Below are 20646 nucleotides of genomic sequence, written 5' to 3'. Positions count from 1 at the left end.
CAGAGAGCTGGCTTTTTTTATTAAAAAAGAATTTTAAACTTTAAAACTTTAGTGATCTCATCATCTATAACATACCAATAACAAAAACAGTAAAATTTTTTATGATAGACATAGGAGGAACTCCATTATCTGTAGAACTAACAAATATGATCCATTGGGATTGAAATTCATAGTTGAGCTGAGATTTAGTTTTTAACTCATACCCAAGTATTTCAAATGGACTGCTTGCATTTAACAATGTGTAATTGAAGAACTGTCTTGAGTTTGCCATATTATCAGGATCTTGGGTTGAAAAACTACCTAATATAGAGAAACCAAAAAATATTTTAAAATCACAGGTTCGGTTTTTCCAAAGGTGTTTGAGGATTTAGAATGATCATAACTACAGTGTTTTTTTTGTTTGTTTTTAGCGATAACTATTTTGTATGAACTTTTTAAACCTGATTTTTTGGGCTTTTGATGAAAGAAACCAAAAAATTCATTATTATTTGAGGTACATTTAATTGTCCTAATTAAAAAAAGCTCAAAGAAACTGGATCTGTTTTTGGGCTTCTTAAAACCTCCCTTAGAGAGACTAAAAACTATCACTTAAGCTAAAAACCTCCCATAGAGAGACTAAAAACAGCTGTCACTTAAGCTAAAAAAATCTTTATTTACCTATAGTTGTTGGTTCAGTGTTTTCAATAATTGAATCTGCACTCAGTTGAACATCATATGGAGCCTCATTAACATCAATGACATTTATAGCAAATGTTTGCTGGACTACTAATGAAGGAATGCCTGAATCTTTACAACTAACAGTGATGTCAAAGAAGGTAGCCTAAAGAATCATTAATTAATGTAACAGTTCTTAAATTTCTAAAACATCAAATACAATTTATATCACTTTTTTAATGGCAAAACACGATAAAAGAGAACCCAAAAAAAAGTTCAGAACAAAAACACTTTTTTGCATTTAAAGTTTATAAAAAGAAGAAGCAATTTAGAAAACAAAGTAACTTGCCAATTCATAGTCTAATCCATCTTTTACAACAATAAGTTCATTTACAACATATCCTTGCAGCATTTTATAAGTTTGAACTTCAAACAATAAATGAGATCCAGTGACCCAACATTCATGATTTTGAGTTAAGGATTTAAAATTATCTGGATCTGTTACATTTATAGTGCCAATTGATGTTGTAGAAGGAGAATTCTCAGCTACAAATAGGTTTGAAACTTCTATAAATAAAGGAGCCTCATTAACATCTTCAACAAAAACCAAAATTGCAACACTTATATTTTCTTGAGGAGTACCACTGTCAGTTGAAACAATAGAAAAGTTATAAACAGATTCTTGTTCATAGTCCAGAGCAATCTTATCCTTTAAGAAAAGTTTGTTGTTGCGTATTTCAAATAACAGTAGAGCATGCATTTCAACAATTTCATAACTATAAAATTGATTAACATCTTCATCAATTGTAGCAATATCTGCAATAAATGCACCTGGAATGTTTTCATGAACAGCCACATTATGATTACCATTTAGCAACAAATTGGTAGGTTTATCATTTAAGTTAATTACTGTAACAACAAACTTTTGTATGTGTAATAAACCATTCTGATCTTTAGAGTGCACAGTAATCCAGTGGTGATTTGCCTCTTCATAATTGAGAAAGTTACTAACAAGTAACTTGACCTTACATGTAGTACCATCTAATTTAATAGATGTATTGTAGCACAAGATGTAATCGTCAAGTTTAAAAAAACTTTGTTGGCTATTGTCTAATGTTATATTAAGTGTAGCATTTTTGTCTGGATCATAAGAAAACACTGTTCCAACAACACTACCAATTTCACAATTTTCATTGATAATAGGAAAACTATCATTAAAAACAAGAACTCCATTTTCACTGGTTATTATTGTAGCTATTGGAGCTTCGTTTATATTAAGAACCTCAATTGCAAACTCTGATACTGCCTAAATATTAATATTTTTAAAATTATCTTATTAAATATAATTTTGAAAAAAATGAATAAAAAAAATGAAAATAAAAATAATATATAAGTAATAATATTTTTTTAATACTATTACATTTTTTTGTATTCTTTTTTTTTTTTTTTTTTTTTTTTTTTGACCTTTTGAACATTTTTAATATACTAATTATGAGCTTGCAAAAAACTTTTTGAATTCAAATAAAATCAACCTTCAATGGAGGGGAACCATTATCTAAGGCTTCCACTACAATTCTGTAAACACCAGTATGTGTAAAATTAGCTGATTTCACTAAGTTTTGTGTTTCAATTGAAAAATACTGACTGTCACCGTCAACTATAGAATAGGATAAACTTTGACCAATGTCTTCATCATTAGCATTAATTCTGCCAATGATTGTACCAAGAGGATCCATTTCACTAATGTTATCATTGGACAAAGTCAAGTTGTATGGTGCATCATTTGCATCTAATACATAAATAGTCAAATTTTTATTAATACTATATTGAGGGCTTCCATTATCAGTGCAAACAATAGGTATCATCAAGACAGAATTTTTCTCAAAATTTAAAGGTTCTTTTCTTGCACCATCCCATTCAACCTAAAATCAGAAAATAAATATTAACATCTTAATTAAAAAAAAAGCATGAAATCCTAATGTGCACAAATAACATACCATTATATCATTGCCATAAATCTCTAATGGACTGGAAATACTATCAGTTATAAGGCAGGTAAAATTTTGATTCTTATCTTCATCCACTACTGTTAAGCTGCCAACAGCTGTGTATTGTGCAGAGTTTTCAGTAACTTTGTCATTTGAAATCTAAAAATTATCGTGAAATCTAAAAATTTTATGATGATTATTAACAATATAATCAATATTATCAAAATTATTAAAACAGTTTGCACAGTTGAAAAATAACAAAATAAAAAGGAAAAAACAAAAAAAAAAATAGTAATTATATATACATAAATATAGTATTGTAGAAATTATGTATAACATTTCCAGTGAGAGTGCTCAATGCAGCGTAGTACAAGTAGAGCGAATATATTATTACTATGATTATTATTATTATTATTATTATTATTATTATTATTATTATTATTATTATTATTATGATGATGATGATGATGATGATGATGATGATGATGATGATGATGATGATGATGATGATGATGATGATGACAAAGACTACGATGACGCCAACAATGATGATGATGATAATGATGATGATGATGATTATATGTATATAAATATATGTATGTATGTATGTATGTATGTATGTATGTATGTATGTATGTATGTATGTATGTATGTATGTATGTATGTATGTATGTATGTATGTATGTATGTATGTATGTATGTATGTATGTATGTATACACATATATAAGTAGTAGAAATATTCATACCAGTATATCAGAAGGAGGATCATTTTGATCAAGTATTTTGATTGTCTTTATCTCAGTTAGAGTCAGATTTCCAGAATCAAAAACTTCTATTTTAAAACTAATAAAAGGCAATACTTCAAAATTAAAGGCTTGCAGTGCAATTAAATTGGATCCTTTAACAGTAATCTGATCTTGGTTTGTAAGAACTTTATATGTAAATGATTGCTGATTGTGATCCAAAGAACTATCAGGATCAAGAGTTATAAGAGTAGCTATTACCTGAGGAGGGGATATGTTCTCAGCGTACTCTTGTGTTGAGAGCATAATTGCAGTTGGTGCTTCGTTGATATCGTTAACAGTTATCACAAATGTATACTCCACATTAATAAACTGATCTTGGCAGAGTAAAATCACAAGAATACTACTGTCTTGCTCAAAATCTGCAGCCATCGACACATAAAGAACATTGTCCAGCATTCTAAAAAAAGTCCTGTTCAACAGAGAACACGGGTGAGATGTTGAATCAGGTGTTTTTGTATCTTCGTCGAAAATAATTACTTCAGCAAACTTTGTATTAGGTTTTACATTTTCATCAATTTCAAATGAAGAAAGAGTTATGCTTGTTGGAGGATCATTGATATCCAAAATGTTCACTATTACCTTGTCTACTACCCATTGTGATGGAATGCCGTTATCAAACGATTTAATACCAATTATAAAATATGATTGATTTTCATAATCAGCTGAAATGTTTTTCTTAAGCTTTAATACATTATCATTGATTTCAAAGTAGTTAAAGTTATCTTGTAATTCATACTTGTGCTGCTGCTCTGAATCTGGATCAACAGTTGTTAACAAACCTACCGTTGCACCTAAAGAGTTTTCGTAGATTGATGCTGTTCTAACACCATTGATTAAAATGCTCGTTGGAGCATCATTGCAATCCATAACGCTAACTTTGAAAGAATACTGAATGCTATAGTCACGATCCAATATTTTTATATCAACTGAATAACTTGATCTTGCTTCAAAATCTAGATTTTTATTGAGATATATATCAATATCACACTTTGATTGAGCTCCAAAGTCAGTGCTGTTCACACAAGAGAAGTGAGTTGCATTAGGCAAACTGAATGTCCCATTAAAAGTATCAAGGAGTTCAGCCTCAATAACCTCGATGTGGTCTGCATCATAAACAACAAACTTGCCAATGTTGTAGTTAGTTGTAGTCATGTTTTCTAAAACTCTGATTTCTGTTTTGTTATGAAGAGTCACTTGGAAATTCGGTGAAAATATAACAACAATAGGAGGCTCGTTTTCATCTTCAACATTGATTATAAACCATTTGGCAAGCTGAACAAAAAAAATTTAACTTTATAACTTGCTGATTATGCTAGAAATCCAAACATACTATAAAGAACCAAAGCACAAAAATGCATAATAAAAAGTTTTTGAGCTGGGTCTCAACATTAATTACATGTATATAATATATAGGTAAAAACATTCTTAAAAACAATCTTATGTAAAATTAATACAATACAAATACAAATAATTCTACTGTTCTTAAGTTTTATCCATGTGAACCATCTCAAACCAAAGTTCCGAAATATATATATACATATATATAGGTATAAAAGATTTCAATTGGTTTACAAACATTATTAAAAACAGTAAACAACATTATTTTTTTCCAAATATTTTGAAATTGCATTTTGTAAGAAAAAACACGACTATGGAAATTTTTATATTCAGGATCTCTTAATTTGAGCCCTGAAAAATATGCCTCACAAAATAAATTCTAATAAAAGTGATAGAAAACTATTTGTTTGCCAAACTTGTATAAGCTTTGAAACAAATTAATCCTGAAAATTCTTCTCTCTATTTTGTTTTTAAAAATAACTTAACATAAATAACTAAAATTAGCATAGAAAAGTATTATCCTCATATATTGGCCAATCTTTATATCATAGCAAAGCGTTTTGAATTACACAAAAGATCTTAAATGGTAACAAGAACATTTTCACAAAGCATTTTTGAAAAAACGCTTACTGATTTGACAGGATGGCCATCATCAGAAACTTGAACAAGCACACGATGCATTTTTGTAGTTTCATAATTAGATGATTTGGATTTGTACAGCTTTCCTGAACTAAGAGTGAAACTTGAATTATCATCATCGAGCAGTACAAAACTTAACGTTTGATTTTCTTCATCTTGTGCAGAAAATTGGCCAATAAAAGTATTTATGGCACTATTCTCCTTGATTGAGTTGCTGGAAAGTTGAAAATTGTATGGAGGATCATTGACATCAAGTAAATAAATGCTAAAGCTTTTAACAAAGGATAAAGATGGAACACCATTATCCACAACCTCAATAGTTACATTGTGGACCTTTTTAGATTCAAAATTTAACAGGCAAAAATCTGCTGGATACAAAGGTGAAGTACATTTTGCATTTCTTAAAGAAGTCTAAACAAAAAACAGACAGCATTAAAAACAGAATTCTAAAAAAAGTAATTCTTTTACTTGAGGTTTTTGTGTTTATTTTTCTTTTTTAATTTTAAACATTTAGACTGTTTAAAGCCATTACCTTTAGCTCATTATTTTCAATAACAAATAAGCTGTCAGAAGAATCAATCAACCGAAACAAAAAAAGTTGGTTTGCATCAGCATCAACTGCAGTCAGAGTCCCAACCAAAACATCCTCTTTGCTATTTTCTTTTATGCTATTGCCAGATAACTGTAGAAATAAAGCATCCTCAGGAAATTATTTAAATCCAACAAAACTACTCAATTTTTAAAACATAATTTTGCATCTACAAACAAAAATTTAATACTAATACAAAAAAAACATAACAGGGCTCGAATTAACTCTCTAGGTTCATTTATCAAAGTCTTTTATAAATTTAGGTATTTAGTAATTTACAAATAAAAACAGCTTTAAAAAAATATGTTTATTTTACTTACTCCAACTAAAACTTGAGCACTTAAGACAGAAAATTCAAACTTTAGAATAGCAAATTTAGAGCTCTCATTTTATTGAAAAACAGTTTTATTGTTCACAAAGTTTTAATTTAACTTGGAATTGTTTTTTTCTTTCTTGAAAATTTTCTTATAAAATGTAATTTGGATTATGTAATGTAATGTGTATTAATTTCACCATAAATATTTCAAGCAAAAAGTAAGAATAAAAAAAATTCATAATCAGGTATTGATTTTTTTTAAAAAATCTAGATTATTTTTTTCCAAATATTTAGAAATTGCATTTTTTAAGAAAATACATGACTATGGAAATTTTTATATTCAGGATCTCTTAATTTGAGCCCTGCAAAATATGCCTCACAAAATATCTCACCAAAATATCAATTGGATTCTCATTTACATCAATCAGAAAAAGGTCAAAAGTTTCTACTAAGCTCAAAGGAGGAAATCCAGAATCTGTGCTACTGATTGTTACTTTAAAGCTATAAAAATATTATTCCATTTAAATTTTGATTAGAAAAAAAAATTCAAAATTTAATTCTTACCATTTAACATTTTAACCATGGTCAAAAGGTTCATTAATAAATTTTTCAAAGAAAATTCATCACTAAAGCTTTCAAGATTTCAGATTTCAAGATATCATCACTAAAGCTTTAAAGACAAAACTATTACCGTTTATTTTTTTCTCCTTCAAAATTGAAAACTTTTAAGGTTTTAAGTTGGTTATTAAAAACTGCAAAACAACCACAGTCATCTTTCACAAGCATATAGGTATGGGTATCATTTTTGTTTTTATCTGATGAATACAATAGTCCAATATCAAAGCCAGATGGAAGATTCTCAGCAAAATCATTATTTGATAGAGTAATCTAAACAGATGAAGTAAGGATTTCTACTTGAAAATTCATTCATAACACTTTATTTAATATATGGTTTATAATTAATTTTTTACTCAGAAAAAGATTATACAACCTTGATTAGTCATAATAAGCCTAAAAAGTATTTTGATTAAAAGACAAAAAAGAGAAATAAAGCAAAAAAAATTATTGAGGTATTTCAAGGCAAAATACTCTTTGTGGTTCCTTACCACAAAAGACTGTCAAATTATTTATTTCTTTATACTTAAAGAAAACAACTTGTATTACACATTTGACTTTTGAAAAGTTTTGAACCTTTGTCTTGTAGGAAATGCATAAACCATACCTGTGACGGTACTTCATTTAAACTTCATTTAAATTTTCTTAATTTTGTTAATGAAATCATTTTAGCTAAAATTGTCATTACAATTATTTCAATAAACGCTTCACCGTCAGGTATAAACAATACCCACTTAAGTTAGTCTCACTTAAAAAAGTTTATCAAAAAACCTGTGATGGTGCTTCATTCAAACATTTACAAATACTTTGAACATGTGTCCATTGAGCTGTTGCCTGACATGAGACTGTCTCCTCTCCCAAAAGTTCAAATCCAAGAGGACATTCCAATTTACATGATGTGGGAAATGCTGTATTGTTACCAGGGCAAAGCACAGCTGGATTTTTACATAATTGGTCTAAAAAAAAAAATCAAATTTTATTAAATTTTTCTCTAAAACTTGTAAAACAACTTTTTAGAACAATTAAAATAAAGGAAAATGAATAAACTTATAATTTTTCAATTTAAATAAATTTCAAGTGATTATTGAGTTTATTGAAAGACTATAATTTTCCTTAATACACATAAACATTCTAATAATTCAAACATTTAAAAAACGAATAAAGCAAGGTTTTATATTTTATTACCTGATGGTTGACATAAATCAATCTTGAGCGAACCGCAATCTTTTGGAGTACACTTTGTTCCATTTACAACAATGTAACCAGGGTAGCAAGAGCAAACTCCTGCATTGCATATATGCTCACAACCACCATTAACCTGACCACATGACAAGCTTTCCTTAAGTAAAAATATTGAATAAATTGCTAGTTTTCTGCTATTACTTCTCAATTACAAGAAAATTAACTCAATTAAAAGAACATCACAAGAAAGAATATTTGGAAACCTCTAAGTAAGGGCACTTTTTTCCCATGCAAACACTTGGTGAAACAGCATATCGTACTCGCTTCCTAGTACTCAGTGAGCAATTTGACTGACAGGATTCCCAGGAACCCCATTCACTAACCTGAAAAAATAAAATTTGTAAACAAAATCTAAGCTTTTTTTTTAACTTAAGCATCTAATAAATTTGAATTAACAAATTTTTTAAAACATAACATATTACCAAACAGTCTTTATTGCTGATGTAACTAATACACACTTTACTTTCAAGTAAAACATCACATGGTTTTCCATTGCACTTTGGTGACTGAGTAACTGATCTGACTCTTTGATGTAAACCAGTACCGCATCCTGTAGAGCAATTGGACCATGCAGACCATTCAGTTAATATGCAGTCCAAATTAATGGCTTCTGTGCATTGCTCACTAGCCTTCAATTGATTACATGCTGTTCCACCACATTTCCCATTAGTTTGAATTACACGTGCTCTACTTCTTATACCTAAATAACAACTATTTATTTATCTTTTTAATTTTTAAAAGGAAAATCAAAATTTGCATAAAAATACTTTTAGAACTCTTTATAGCATTACACATAAATGTATATAACATTAACAAATATTCAGTACTGACTACTTTATTGATTTTCTGTTAATCTTTAACATAAAGCTCAGTTGAGTTGGGTTTGTGAGTAAATATATCCATATCATTCAGTGAATCTCAACCAATTTTAAATAAATGTTTAAGAAACATTTGGTGCTTTCATATTAAATTTTTAATAATGCTTTTTTAAATGATTTTTTATTAACTCTTTGATGTCATTTCACAAAGTACAAGCTCTTCAAAAACAAATATTTCTCCTTGGTCTCAGATCAAAATTTATTACTTTATTAAAGATATTTAATTTTTTATTACAAGAAAATCATGTCTCTAATGAAAAAAAAATCCACAGGATAATTATCTCAAAGTGATATCAGAAAAGTTAAGAGGCAGTGAAACATCTTCAGAAAGAGACAGCCGGCTGGCTGATCTGAGGAAAAGAGCTGCAACCATCAGGGCTAATGATTCAAAGTCTCCTCCCTGGTGAATGTAGAACTTACAGGTCTGTGGATACTGTGATAGATCCAGCTCAAGCAGTTTTCTATCCAACAGAATTTCTCAATTTCTTGGAGCCCCCAGGACTTCCAATTCACATTCTTGAACTCAAAATTAGAGCACCTATAATGTTGCTCAGAAATTTGTTCCTTGACCAAAAGATGTGTTTCATTGCCCACCAAAGTTGTGCAATGAAACACATCTTTTGGTCAAGGAACTGTTTCCTAGCATCATTGAAGCAACAGTTTTAACAGGATGTGCCAAAGGTGAAGATGTTTTCATTCCCAGAATTCCTCTGATACCTTCAGATCTGCCATTTGATTTTAGACACCTTCAGTTTCCAGTTCGTCTTGCATTTGCCATGTCAATCAACAAAGCACAGGGTCTTTTAAAGTTCCATTTGGAAACCCCATGCTTTTTAAATGGACAATTGTATGTGGCATGTCGTTGAGTTGGAATGCCTCAAAGTTTGTTTATTTAAGCACCAGACAGAAAAACAAAGAATGTTGTGTATCAAAAAGCTCTTATCTAACACCCAGGACAGTTGTCTTTTTCATTTATTTTTTTGATTTGATTCTTTGTTAGGATAAATAAAATAATTTGAAAGTTATTATCTCAATCATTATTTTTTAAGGACTTTGTATATGCTAAATTTTTACTTTCTACAATTTGTAATTCAATATCCCGGGCAACACCTGGCACTTCAGCTAGTAACAAATATAGTACAAAATATTTAATACTTTACATCTACACCATTCATTTGAAATCAACTTTCACTCAATTTTTATATTTAGACCTATAAAGTTATAAGATTTCAGAAAAAAATTTCTGATGCCTCAAATATAATATACTACTTTTTTGTTTCAGCTTTTTAAAAAAATTGCCCAAATTGATCAAACCTTTTAAAGTTATATTTTAAAAATAACAAATTTTATATAAGAACTTGATACAGCATAAACTTTTGTTGTTTTAAATTAAAGAGTTCCATTTTAGTAAACTTTAGAAAATTCAACTTATTTTAAAAGAAAATTGTACTTCAGTTGTTATCAAATTTATTAGCAGAAAAATCAAACACATTTACTGATTGAACAAATATTTTTTACAATAACTATTTTAATGACTTTACAATAACTATTTTAATTATTTTAATGTTTTGAAATCTTTATTAACTTTCTTTAGCCTTCTTTAGTCCTCTTTAACCTTCTTTAGTCTTCTTTAGTCTTCTTTAATCTTCTTTAGCCTTCTTAATTAACCTTCTTAATTAACTCTCTTAAGCTCAAATAATGAAGAATTAAATGTTTTAAACATTTTTAAACTAATTTTCTTTATAAACTTAAAAAAATCTATAATTTTAAACCTGCTCCACATTCATTTGAACAGTTTGACCAGTTTTCCCACTGCCCATAAACGCAGTTTACTGGACAACAACTAAACAAGCAGCTTTGCTGCTCTGATAGATTTTCACATGGGTGACTGCACACTGGGTTTTTTATAATTGTACGATGTCTGACTTGTGTCCCATTACCACATTTCCCATTTACAGCTGTACATGATGACCAACGTTGCCAAGCTGAAACCTATTTGTGAAATAATTGATATGTAAAGTTTTAGGTTACAAAATATCTAGTTAACAAAAAGTTGAAATACTTAAAATAAAAAATTGATACAAACATAGGTGTATGAATATTACCCCATAAGTTTTTTTATCATACTCTGCTAACTTACTTCACAATTAATTGGTACAACATTACAAGTTTTTGTTTGGGATAGTTCATTACTGCACACACCATTGCAAGTTGCTTGTTTAGTTATTGATCTCAATCTTTTCTGTGATCCACTTTGGCAGTTTCCTGTAAAATATAAAAAAAGATTTCCAAAAACATCATGATTTGTGTGTGTATATATATATATATATATGATATGTATCATACCAGAACATACATCCCAGGATGACCACTCAGAATATTCACAATTACGGGGGCAGCAAGATGGACCATTACATAATTTTGTCTCAACTAAGGCAGGGCATGATTTTCCATTGCATAAGTCATTTGATACCACAGTTCGCCCACGTGTTACAATTGAAGTTTTCTCACATGCAGCAGAACACAATGACCAATCACTCCATTCACTTACCACACAGTCAACAGGACAGCATCTATAATAAATTATGAATTACTTAGTATATAGTATGTGGGTATGGGCAAACCCAAAATTTGTCAAGTCATGCTTAAAAAAGGTTTTCTATATGCATATATGACCTATTGATAAATAGGTAATGTGTAATTTCTCAAAAATGTTGATCAATAAATTTAAATATTATTATCTATGATTGTACAGGTAGCAAAGTTAGAGATCATCAAGAACTAAGTCTAATTTTTTTGATTTTCTTTTGATTTTCTTAAATAAAGTGCATTTAAATGTTTGAATTGAAGATCAGAAGACCCTCAATATCATGTGATCTTTTAAACGCAGTTTATTTAGAGACAAGTGCCATTTTTATAAATGTCTTTTCTGCACTAAAGTTTAACTAACCCATATCATTTTCAAACTTAAATTCTACACAAAGTGATGAGCATATAGCTAAATTCAAATACAGCCTTTGACTGAAAAGAAAAAAGAAAAACCAAACTTTCTTTCTGCTAATTTATATTCAGATGAGTTTTCTTCAAATACATCTTCAGTTTGTTTATAATAGGGAAGAAATAATCATGCCTAAATTTTTATTGTAGTTGGTGTACTGCCTTCTTAGCTTTTTCGTGCTAGGAAGGAAAAAGGTAATTTTGAGATAAAAGATCAGTTAGTTTTAAAAAGTATTTTGAGGATAGGAGTGGTGTTATTTAACTTTTTTGATAATAAACAAAAGATGGGGTCAAGCATTAGGGATGAGTTGATCCCAGGAAATCTCGGTTACCTAAATATATTTCACGTGTTTTTTTCTTAAATTTCATTTTTGTTTTTAAAATGATGTTCATTATATTTCAAGATATTCTCATCAGGCATACTCATTTATCAAAGAAATTTACTTTGGTAACGGATCTTTGGAAAATCTACTGTTTTTAACGATAAAAACTAATTATTATTTAAGATAATATTTAACATAAACATGTAAAGGACGGATCCTATGTTGACTAAAAAGTTTAAAATTTCACTATTTCTTTTTTTTTTAAAAAAAAAAAAAAAAAAGAAAAAAATTTGTATCTTGCAATTTTAGATTAATTACTTGGATTCTAAATAGTTATGCCATAAAAGTAGAAAAGTTCAATATTTTTGTTTAAAGGAATCTTTCTTTAGGGAAGGTCGGATTTTTCTTTAGTGCTCAAAACTTATTTTGCCGTAGAATTAAAACTTGATGTTTTATAGATGGCTTAAATTTTAAACGGATTTTCTAGAGTTTCTTTTTCTTAAATCATGTCAAAAATCAACGGAGAAAACTTAAAAAATATTTTCCACAAACCATTTATACAAATATTCGGTAATTGCCTAGGCAGAATTTGGTCGAAAAAATTAAATAATGTGTAATTCATTTTTTCAAAAGTTTAAAAATTTTAAAATTATTCAAACGGAATACTGGCAACCTAACGAGTTTAAAGAGTTATACACAGCAGTTTTTTGCAGAATTTAACTTTTTTAGACAAGACGACCGTCAAAACAATTGTCATCTGGAATATCTGCCCGAAGAACAGGAAAAAAAAACACAAAAAATACAAAGCAAGTCTATCCACGAAGCTGGTATTGTTATGTCGAGCCAGATAATTTGAAGATAGCTGATAGAAGAAAGATTGATGTATTATCGTCCAGATAAGAAAACAAAACTTACTCCTTCCTGAAGAAAAAAAAGTTGGAGTGGGCTCGAAATCACCGTCATTGGTGTGTTAAGGATAAGGAAAAGGTATTTCTTGAAAACTTTTTTATTTGCATTCAAATTTTATTTAAAACATGTCCATGTCATTTAAAGTAAAAATTGTTTTAGATTTGCGTTTTCGACGAGTCAACCTTTCAAGTAGTAGTTAAAAAACAGCATTTGTACGTCGTAGACCAAACGAAAAGTATCATCCTGAATGAATCCTTAGTAATAATCTGTTTTACCATTTGTGGTAAGGAGCAGATCGTTTCTACAAAGTGGTTGAGGCGATGAGATATAAAAATAATTTTCTTATTTCAAAAAATAGAAAAAAATAATGTATTGTCAGGGCCAGGTAACTCTCCAGATCTCAACCTGATTGAAAAAATTTGGGAGCAAGCAAAGCGGGAGATAAGAATAGCGGAATAGAATTTACAACTAAAATGGCGGTTTTATAAAATATTAACGTCTCAAGTATATTGTTATATAACCCAAAAAAGATTCAAAATGTTTAACTTTTTTGTTTATTTTTTATTAAGTAATACTTTGATGAAAAAAAAAATAAACAAAAAAGGTTGTTCATTGACAGAAATCATTGAATACCAGCATTTTACAAAACTATTAATAACATCTAAAACTGGGTTTAAATGCCTGGGCTCAACTGGGAAAAATTTGACATCAGTGGATTATTTAAAACTAAAACTGGATGCAATTTGTAAACGTGTACCAACAAAGTTATAAACAACTAAATTAACTCAATGTAGAAAAGAGGATACTTTAAATGCTAACAAATATTTAAAATATTTCTTAAAAGGCCCACTTGTTTTTGAAACAGCCTATTTTAGTATTATAATATATATTATAGAATATATTGATTTTACTTAGTATTATAGTATATATTCATTATATATATGTATATATATATATATATATATATATATATATATATATATATATATATATATATATATATATATATATATATATATATATATATGTATATATGTATGTATGTATGTATGTATGTATGTATGTATATGTATGTATGTATGTATGTATGTATGTATGTATGTATGTATGTATGTATGTATGTATGTATGTATGTATGTATGTATGTATGTATGTATGTATGTATGTATGTGTGTATGTATGTATGTATGTATGTATGTATGTATGTATGTATGTATGTATGTATGTATGTATGTATGTATGTGTGTGTATGTATGTATGTATGTATGTGTGTGTATTTAAAAAATATATATTTATACATTCAAAATCGGTTGATTGAATTACAAAAAACATAGTCAATTTATTTTTTGTTTAATTTAAACGATAACAAAAGTTACGCAAGTAAATCTTTCAAAAATAAAAAACAAGAAACTTCATGATAAAACATGCTATGAGCAAACATTTCAGTCCTATAATTAAATATTGCGGCGTCATTGAAGCCAATCTAAACTTGTATACTTTGAGGCCACCCAAAACAAAAGAATGCATAATCACGTTCTGTTTAAAACTGAGCAAAGCTAAGCTAATAAAGTAAGTTTGGCTTGAGGATTACGTTGTTTGAATGACTTTTTTTAATATACATTTTCATCCTTTTGTCTTAAAATCAAGACTGAAATAGCTTTTCAAAGTGGTTATTTTCTAAGTTCTTTAACTCAAAGCCTGCTCTTTGCAATTTAATTTTTTTGATTAGGAATACAGTTTGAAACACGGTTATTAGCAAGCATTGAAAGAATTGAAAAAGTTCGACAGAAAACTATTTCTACATAATAATTTTAATAATCTCAATAATGCTCTCAAATGAAGCTGTTGGACTCTAAAAACATATAAAGTAAAATAAAAAGTAACAAGCTTTTTTATAAGTTAAGTCTAGTTAATTAGAATGCATAAAATTTGCACCAAATATGATACTTGTGAATGCTAACAAAGCATCACATATAGCACACAAACTATCACAATTAGTAAATTAATAATAAATTTAATAATTTAAACATAAAATATTTTTGTTATTTTGTTTACTTGCACATCTTAAAATTTTAAAACTCAAATGAACTATTTTTTATGAGTTGCTAAACTCTAACTTTGATGTATTATATTTTATTAGAACCTTAACAACTAACCTCTGAGCCACACAACTTTCCTTTTCCACGTCTGGACCAGGGCAAGATCCACCACAAGATGCCGGCCTCTCAATGATTTTATTTCTTGTTCTACTACCCTGTGAACCACATCCTGTGCAAGCGCTCCAATCGTCATACTTATAAATACAGTTAAAAGGGCAACATTTGTCAGTGTTGCAGTTTTCAATGATTTTTAATTGTTCATCACATCTTCCGCCGCACTTCGGATCATCAAGAACATGTCTTACTTTTTCGCGTGCTCCTGAAGGGCCACATGTGGCAGAGCAATACGTCCATGAACTCCATGAAGATAAAATACAGTTTATAGGTTTGCAAGACGAAGAGCATGAGAATGCTTCTTTAAAGAGAATAGTTAACAAGAGGTTAGTTGCTGCCAGCATGATTCTCCTAGTTTTTAATATTTTAGTATGACATGTCGAGACAACTTGATTAAGCCACGTTTTTATAAGTTAATCGCAATGTTTACCGCAGAAAAATTTTTGTTTTCAAGTTTCTGCAAATAAAGCCATGCACATAATGCGACAATCGTACGTTTTTTAATTTTATGGAATTATTTTCTTTCAAGCAAATTACTTTTAACACGTAAGCTAACTGTAAAATATTTTGTGTGATATAGTAAAGAATCACTTAACTATTTATATATTTTTATTATCATATATTTAAATATAAAAATATTTAATTTTATATGCAGTTAACATTCAAATTTGTATCCAAAAAAGTTACATTTGTATATATATATATATATATATATATATCAATTTATTTAAAAAGCACCTGAACTTATTAAAGAATACTTTAGCCATGTAACAAAAGATTATTCCTGGTGTTAAAACCGAAGAAACAGTTCTTGAACCATTCTATTAATTCCTTAAACTACTATAGAACTAAAAGTATGTTAAAACAGTTAGAACACAAACCTTAAAAGTTATAAAAACTACTAAAAAATTAACAAAACAACGAGGAAAAAAAAAATTACACCTTTATTTAAACACCTCAAAAGTTCACACATTGCCTTTTAAGCATCGTAAAAGTCAAAACATTCAGTTCACTAGAAAATCCCTTTGTTTATAATTCGACCACAATATCTGATATACATTTTTTTTATTGCTTTATACACCTGTTAACTCAATCAGCGAAATTTTTTTATTATGTTACTTAAAAAGCATTAATATTGAGATATATACATATATATATATATATATATATATATATATATATATATATATATATATATATATATATATATATATATATATATATATATATATATATATATATATAACAAACCTTTTTTTTCAAACTAGCTTTTTTCTCTCGTTGCTCTCTAATGCAACTCTCAATGTCATTTATTTTGTCAATCATTTTTCACTTTAAGTTTCGTTGTATTCCATAGATATGAAGTTTATATTTATTATTTTGAGGGGAAATTTTAACAAGTGTCAAATCAACGTTGTTCATATTTTTTGTTTTTTAATCTTGTATTTAAAAAGTATTGTTTCAGATTTTTAAATTTCACAATAACTACGGTTATATAACGGATTTTTAAAATTCACTATAAATACGGTTACGTATTTTTAGAGAGCCAAATTTAAATTTTTAACAATCCCGATCCTTTTTAAAAACATTTGAGTCGTGAAATTAATTTTTGTTGGAAGACAAACATAATGAGCTATTATATATATATATATATATATATATATATATATATTTTCCTTTTGTCCATTTTTTTTTCCTTTCATCCATTTTGAACGAAAAATGAAAACAAAGAAGCCGTCAACTTTCACGTTTATAATGACATTTTGACATTTTTTGTGTCACTCATGACCAAAAAATATAAAACTCAAACAGTGAGTTTTGAAAAAAAATTGGCATAGACATCGCTGAAAAAACTCCTTTTCACACAGACTGAATAAATTAAGATGAATGTGATGCAGGAAAATGAAAGGGTTAAATATGGATTTTTCTGAAAAAAATATTTATAATTTTCCAATTGACAAAAATAACTTTCAACAGTTAAAAGGATGGTTTCCGTTTTCAGAGAAAAAATTACTGAAACAAATTAAAAAGAAGCAGTTACATGCTTGTATGTAATGTTTAAAAGTCAAACTGAAAATTAAAAAGAGAAATAAAAAGCAATAGAAAATAATACAGTATAAATAGTTCAAAGTAAAGTTCCTTTCATTGCTTTAATTATGGATTTTATTATTAGAAGAGCAATTTAAACATTTTATATAATTATTTTAAAAGAAATTTCTAAAGATGGCCACGTGTAGGTCATGTGTAAATCTAAAGAAGGTCGCAATTAAGCATCAGTGTTTTACGTTCCATTATTTTCGGCTCGGTTCATAACAAAAAATTAGTTTTATTTCCAAAAAAAAAGCGATGAATTATATCTAACCAAAAAATCTTTTTTAAAATCGTTATTGTGGTTTTTTTTTTATCAAAAAGTGTTTTGAACAAAATTGATCAAAATTTTGTTAAAGTCAAAATTCCCATCTCCAGACTTTTATTACGTCAACTTTTCAATTTCCGTTTTTTGGCAAGTGTTAAATTTGGCAATGATTAAATTTCAGTTATTCGAAAAGTCAATAAGAATATTCCGGTAGAATATTCCGATAGAATATTCCTATAGAATATTCCGGTAGAATATTCCGATGATATCAAATATGTTTGGAAAGTTTTTCGGTTAGAAGCGATTTAACGGAAACAGAACTTCATGAACAAAACTCCATTTATCAATTAAATGGAATGGAAAAATTATGACGTAAATTCATTTATGACAAATCACCGGTACGAAGAAATCAATAACAACTTTCTAAAATTTAGATATTATTTCATATGAAATAATATCTAAATTTCTGAATTTAAAACTTTGGTCCTCGGCTTTAAAATATTTTAATATATGATAATATATATTTGAACTTTAGTTCTTACTTTTTAATAACATTTAAATATTCTAGCGCGGATTCAGCTGAGGCGATCGCTAATTCCCCCTCTTTGGCTAAATTTAATTAAGAAAAATATGACATACGTTGTTTTAAATAATAATGCATTTTAGATTTTACTTAAAGTTGTTATTGATTTCTTCGTACCGGTGATTTGTCATAAATGAATTTACATCATAATTTTTTCATTCCATTTAATCGATAAATGGAGTTTTGTTCATGAAGTTCTGTTTCCGTTAAATTGCTTCTAACCGAAAAACTTTCCAAAAATATTTGATATCATCGGAATATTCTACCGGAATATTCTACCGGAATATTCTATCGGAATATTCTATCGGAATATTCTACCGGAATATTCTTATTGACGTATTATCATACGATCAATCAATTTTTACAAAAAAAAAAAAAGAAAATTGTTTTAGTAGATTTTAACAGCAAAAACTAAGATTAAGCAAAGTTTTAGCTTTTTACTTAAAAATAAATTTTTAAAGAAAGAATTATGAGATTTAAAAATTTAAGAACAGATTTTTAAAGAATTTTCGGAATTTTAATTGGCAGGATAAACCATTTTAACATTTTTTATTCTTAAAAAAGATAAAACTTTATAATATTTATAATATTTACAGATAATATCAATAGTTATAATAATAATGATGATGATGATGATGATGATGATGATGATGATGATGATGATGATGATGATGATGATGATGATGATGATGATGATGATGATGATGATGATGATGATGATGATGATGATGATAATAATAATAATAATAATAATAATAATAATAATAATAATAATAATAATAATAATAATAATAATAATAATAATAATAATAATAATAATAATAATAATAATAATAATAATAATAATAATAATAATAATAATAATAATAATAATAATAATAATGATAATAATAATAATAATAATAATGATAATAATAATAATAATAATAATAATAATAATAATAATAATAATAATAATTATAATAATAATAATAATAATAATAGTAATAATAATAATAATAATAATAATAATAATAGTAATAATAATAATAATAATAATAATAATAATAATAATAATGATAATAATAATAATAATAATAATAATAATAATAATAATGATAATAATAATAATAATAATAATAATAATGATAATAATAATAATAACAATAATAATAATAATAATAATAACAATAATAATAATAATAATAATAATAATAATAATAATAATAATAATAATAACAATAATTTACACGCAAGTCAATAAAAAATATATATAAACCAATGCGAGCAAATGTTTTTGCTTAGAGGAAAACCTTAATGAATGGGACAGTTTTTGCAAACTGCTTTTTAAACGTAAATAAAATTGTTTAATATATATATATTTAAATATGTTTGATAACCACTGACTCTTGCTCAATGATATAGCAAAACAAAAAAATTGGATTTGCATTTGGTTATTGGTAAAGAGAGAGTTTTATTGGAGCAAGACATTTGTCCCATTCATTAAGTATGTCTTATTGAATGGGACAAACATAAAAGAATTAAAAATAAACGTATTTAATTCAATCATTTTTCAAATTAGTTTGTTAATTGTAAATGTAGTTAAATATATAGATACATACATAAAGACCACTCAAAAAATATTTTTAACTTTAAACATTTTAACTCTAATTAAATTTCAATCAAAGCGGAACTTTCTCATTTTAGAATATTATATTTAGTTATTTTTATTTAAGTAAAATATTGCAGTATAAAAGTGTGTAAATAATACCCATTACGCATGGGGATAAAAGTAAGGGACTGAAGCATCCCTCTGCTGAGCTGTAAATAATGCTTTATTAAATTCATTCAATAGGTAGTATTTTGTCCCATTCAATATGCGCATCACTTTATCCAAAAATGATTAGTCACACCAAAAACACCATTATTTAAGCTTGAATTTTTTACTCACTGTAGTACTAGAGACTGCTATCTATTTAAGCATGGAACTTTATTTTTCATAACTTCAAAAACTGCCGCAAAATCAGAAAAAAAAAACAGTTTTAAAAATTACTTTTTACATTCGAAACCACAATAACATCCATTGTCATTACGGTCATAGAGCAATAGGATGGATGAGTCGATCAGCTGAGTTCTTGTTTCTATCACTCTTTGTTACAGGAATTTGAATATCCTTACATCGACGGTTGTATAAGAATCTGAGTTTGTCCCATTCAATAA

At 27.4% G+C, this 20646-nt stretch overlaps 1 protein-coding gene across 3 annotated transcripts in view; it reads right to left on the bottom strand.

Moving 5' to 3' along the window:
• The window catches only part of LOC145189976 (protocadherin Fat 4-like), a 29997-nt gene extending 14007 nt beyond the window's left edge, over positions 1–15990 (bottom strand). For 2 of the 3 annotated variants that reach the window (XM_090090522.1, XM_090090525.1), the window contains exons 1-18: positions 15452–15990; positions 11413–11639; positions 11207–11331; positions 10839–11058; positions 8611–8888; positions 8392–8511; positions 8132–8285; positions 7718–7902; positions 7023–7219; positions 6724–6832; positions 5959–6108; positions 5418–5837; positions 3390–4721; positions 2652–2801; positions 2187–2576; positions 1004–1960; positions 658–820; positions 76–300 (exon numbers count right to left, since the gene is read on the bottom strand). In XM_090090522.1, the coding sequence (XP_089946648.1) occupies positions 76–300; positions 658–820; positions 1004–1960; positions 2187–2576; positions 2652–2801; positions 3390–4721; positions 5418–5837; positions 5959–6108; positions 6724–6832; positions 7023–7219; positions 7718–7902; positions 8132–8285; positions 8392–8511; positions 8611–8888; positions 10839–11058; positions 11207–11331; positions 11413–11639; positions 15452–15852 (5803 nt within the window). In that variant the 5' untranslated portion in view covers positions 15853–15990. Of the gene's footprint in view, positions 1–75; positions 301–657; positions 821–1003; positions 1961–2186; positions 2577–2651; positions 2802–3389; positions 4722–5417; positions 5838–5958; positions 6109–6723; positions 6833–7022; positions 7220–7717; positions 7903–8131; positions 8286–8391; positions 8512–8610; positions 8889–10838; positions 11059–11206; positions 11332–11412; positions 11640–12704; positions 12826–15451 lie in introns of those variants that run through there. The other variant, XM_090090523.1, reaches the window with a different exon arrangement.
• Positions 15991–20646: the final 4656 nt, after the last annotated feature.

This window comes from Hydra viridissima, unplaced genomic scaffold, assembly GCF_058129835.1.
Source record: "Hydra viridissima isolate aposymbiotic clone 2 unplaced genomic scaffold, HvirCarnegie_v1 scaffold_6, whole genome shotgun sequence".
Taxonomy (NCBI): domain Eukaryota; kingdom Metazoa; phylum Cnidaria; class Hydrozoa; order Anthoathecata; family Hydridae; genus Hydra; species Hydra viridissima.
This window is presented reverse-complemented; position numbering and strand designations above follow the sequence as displayed.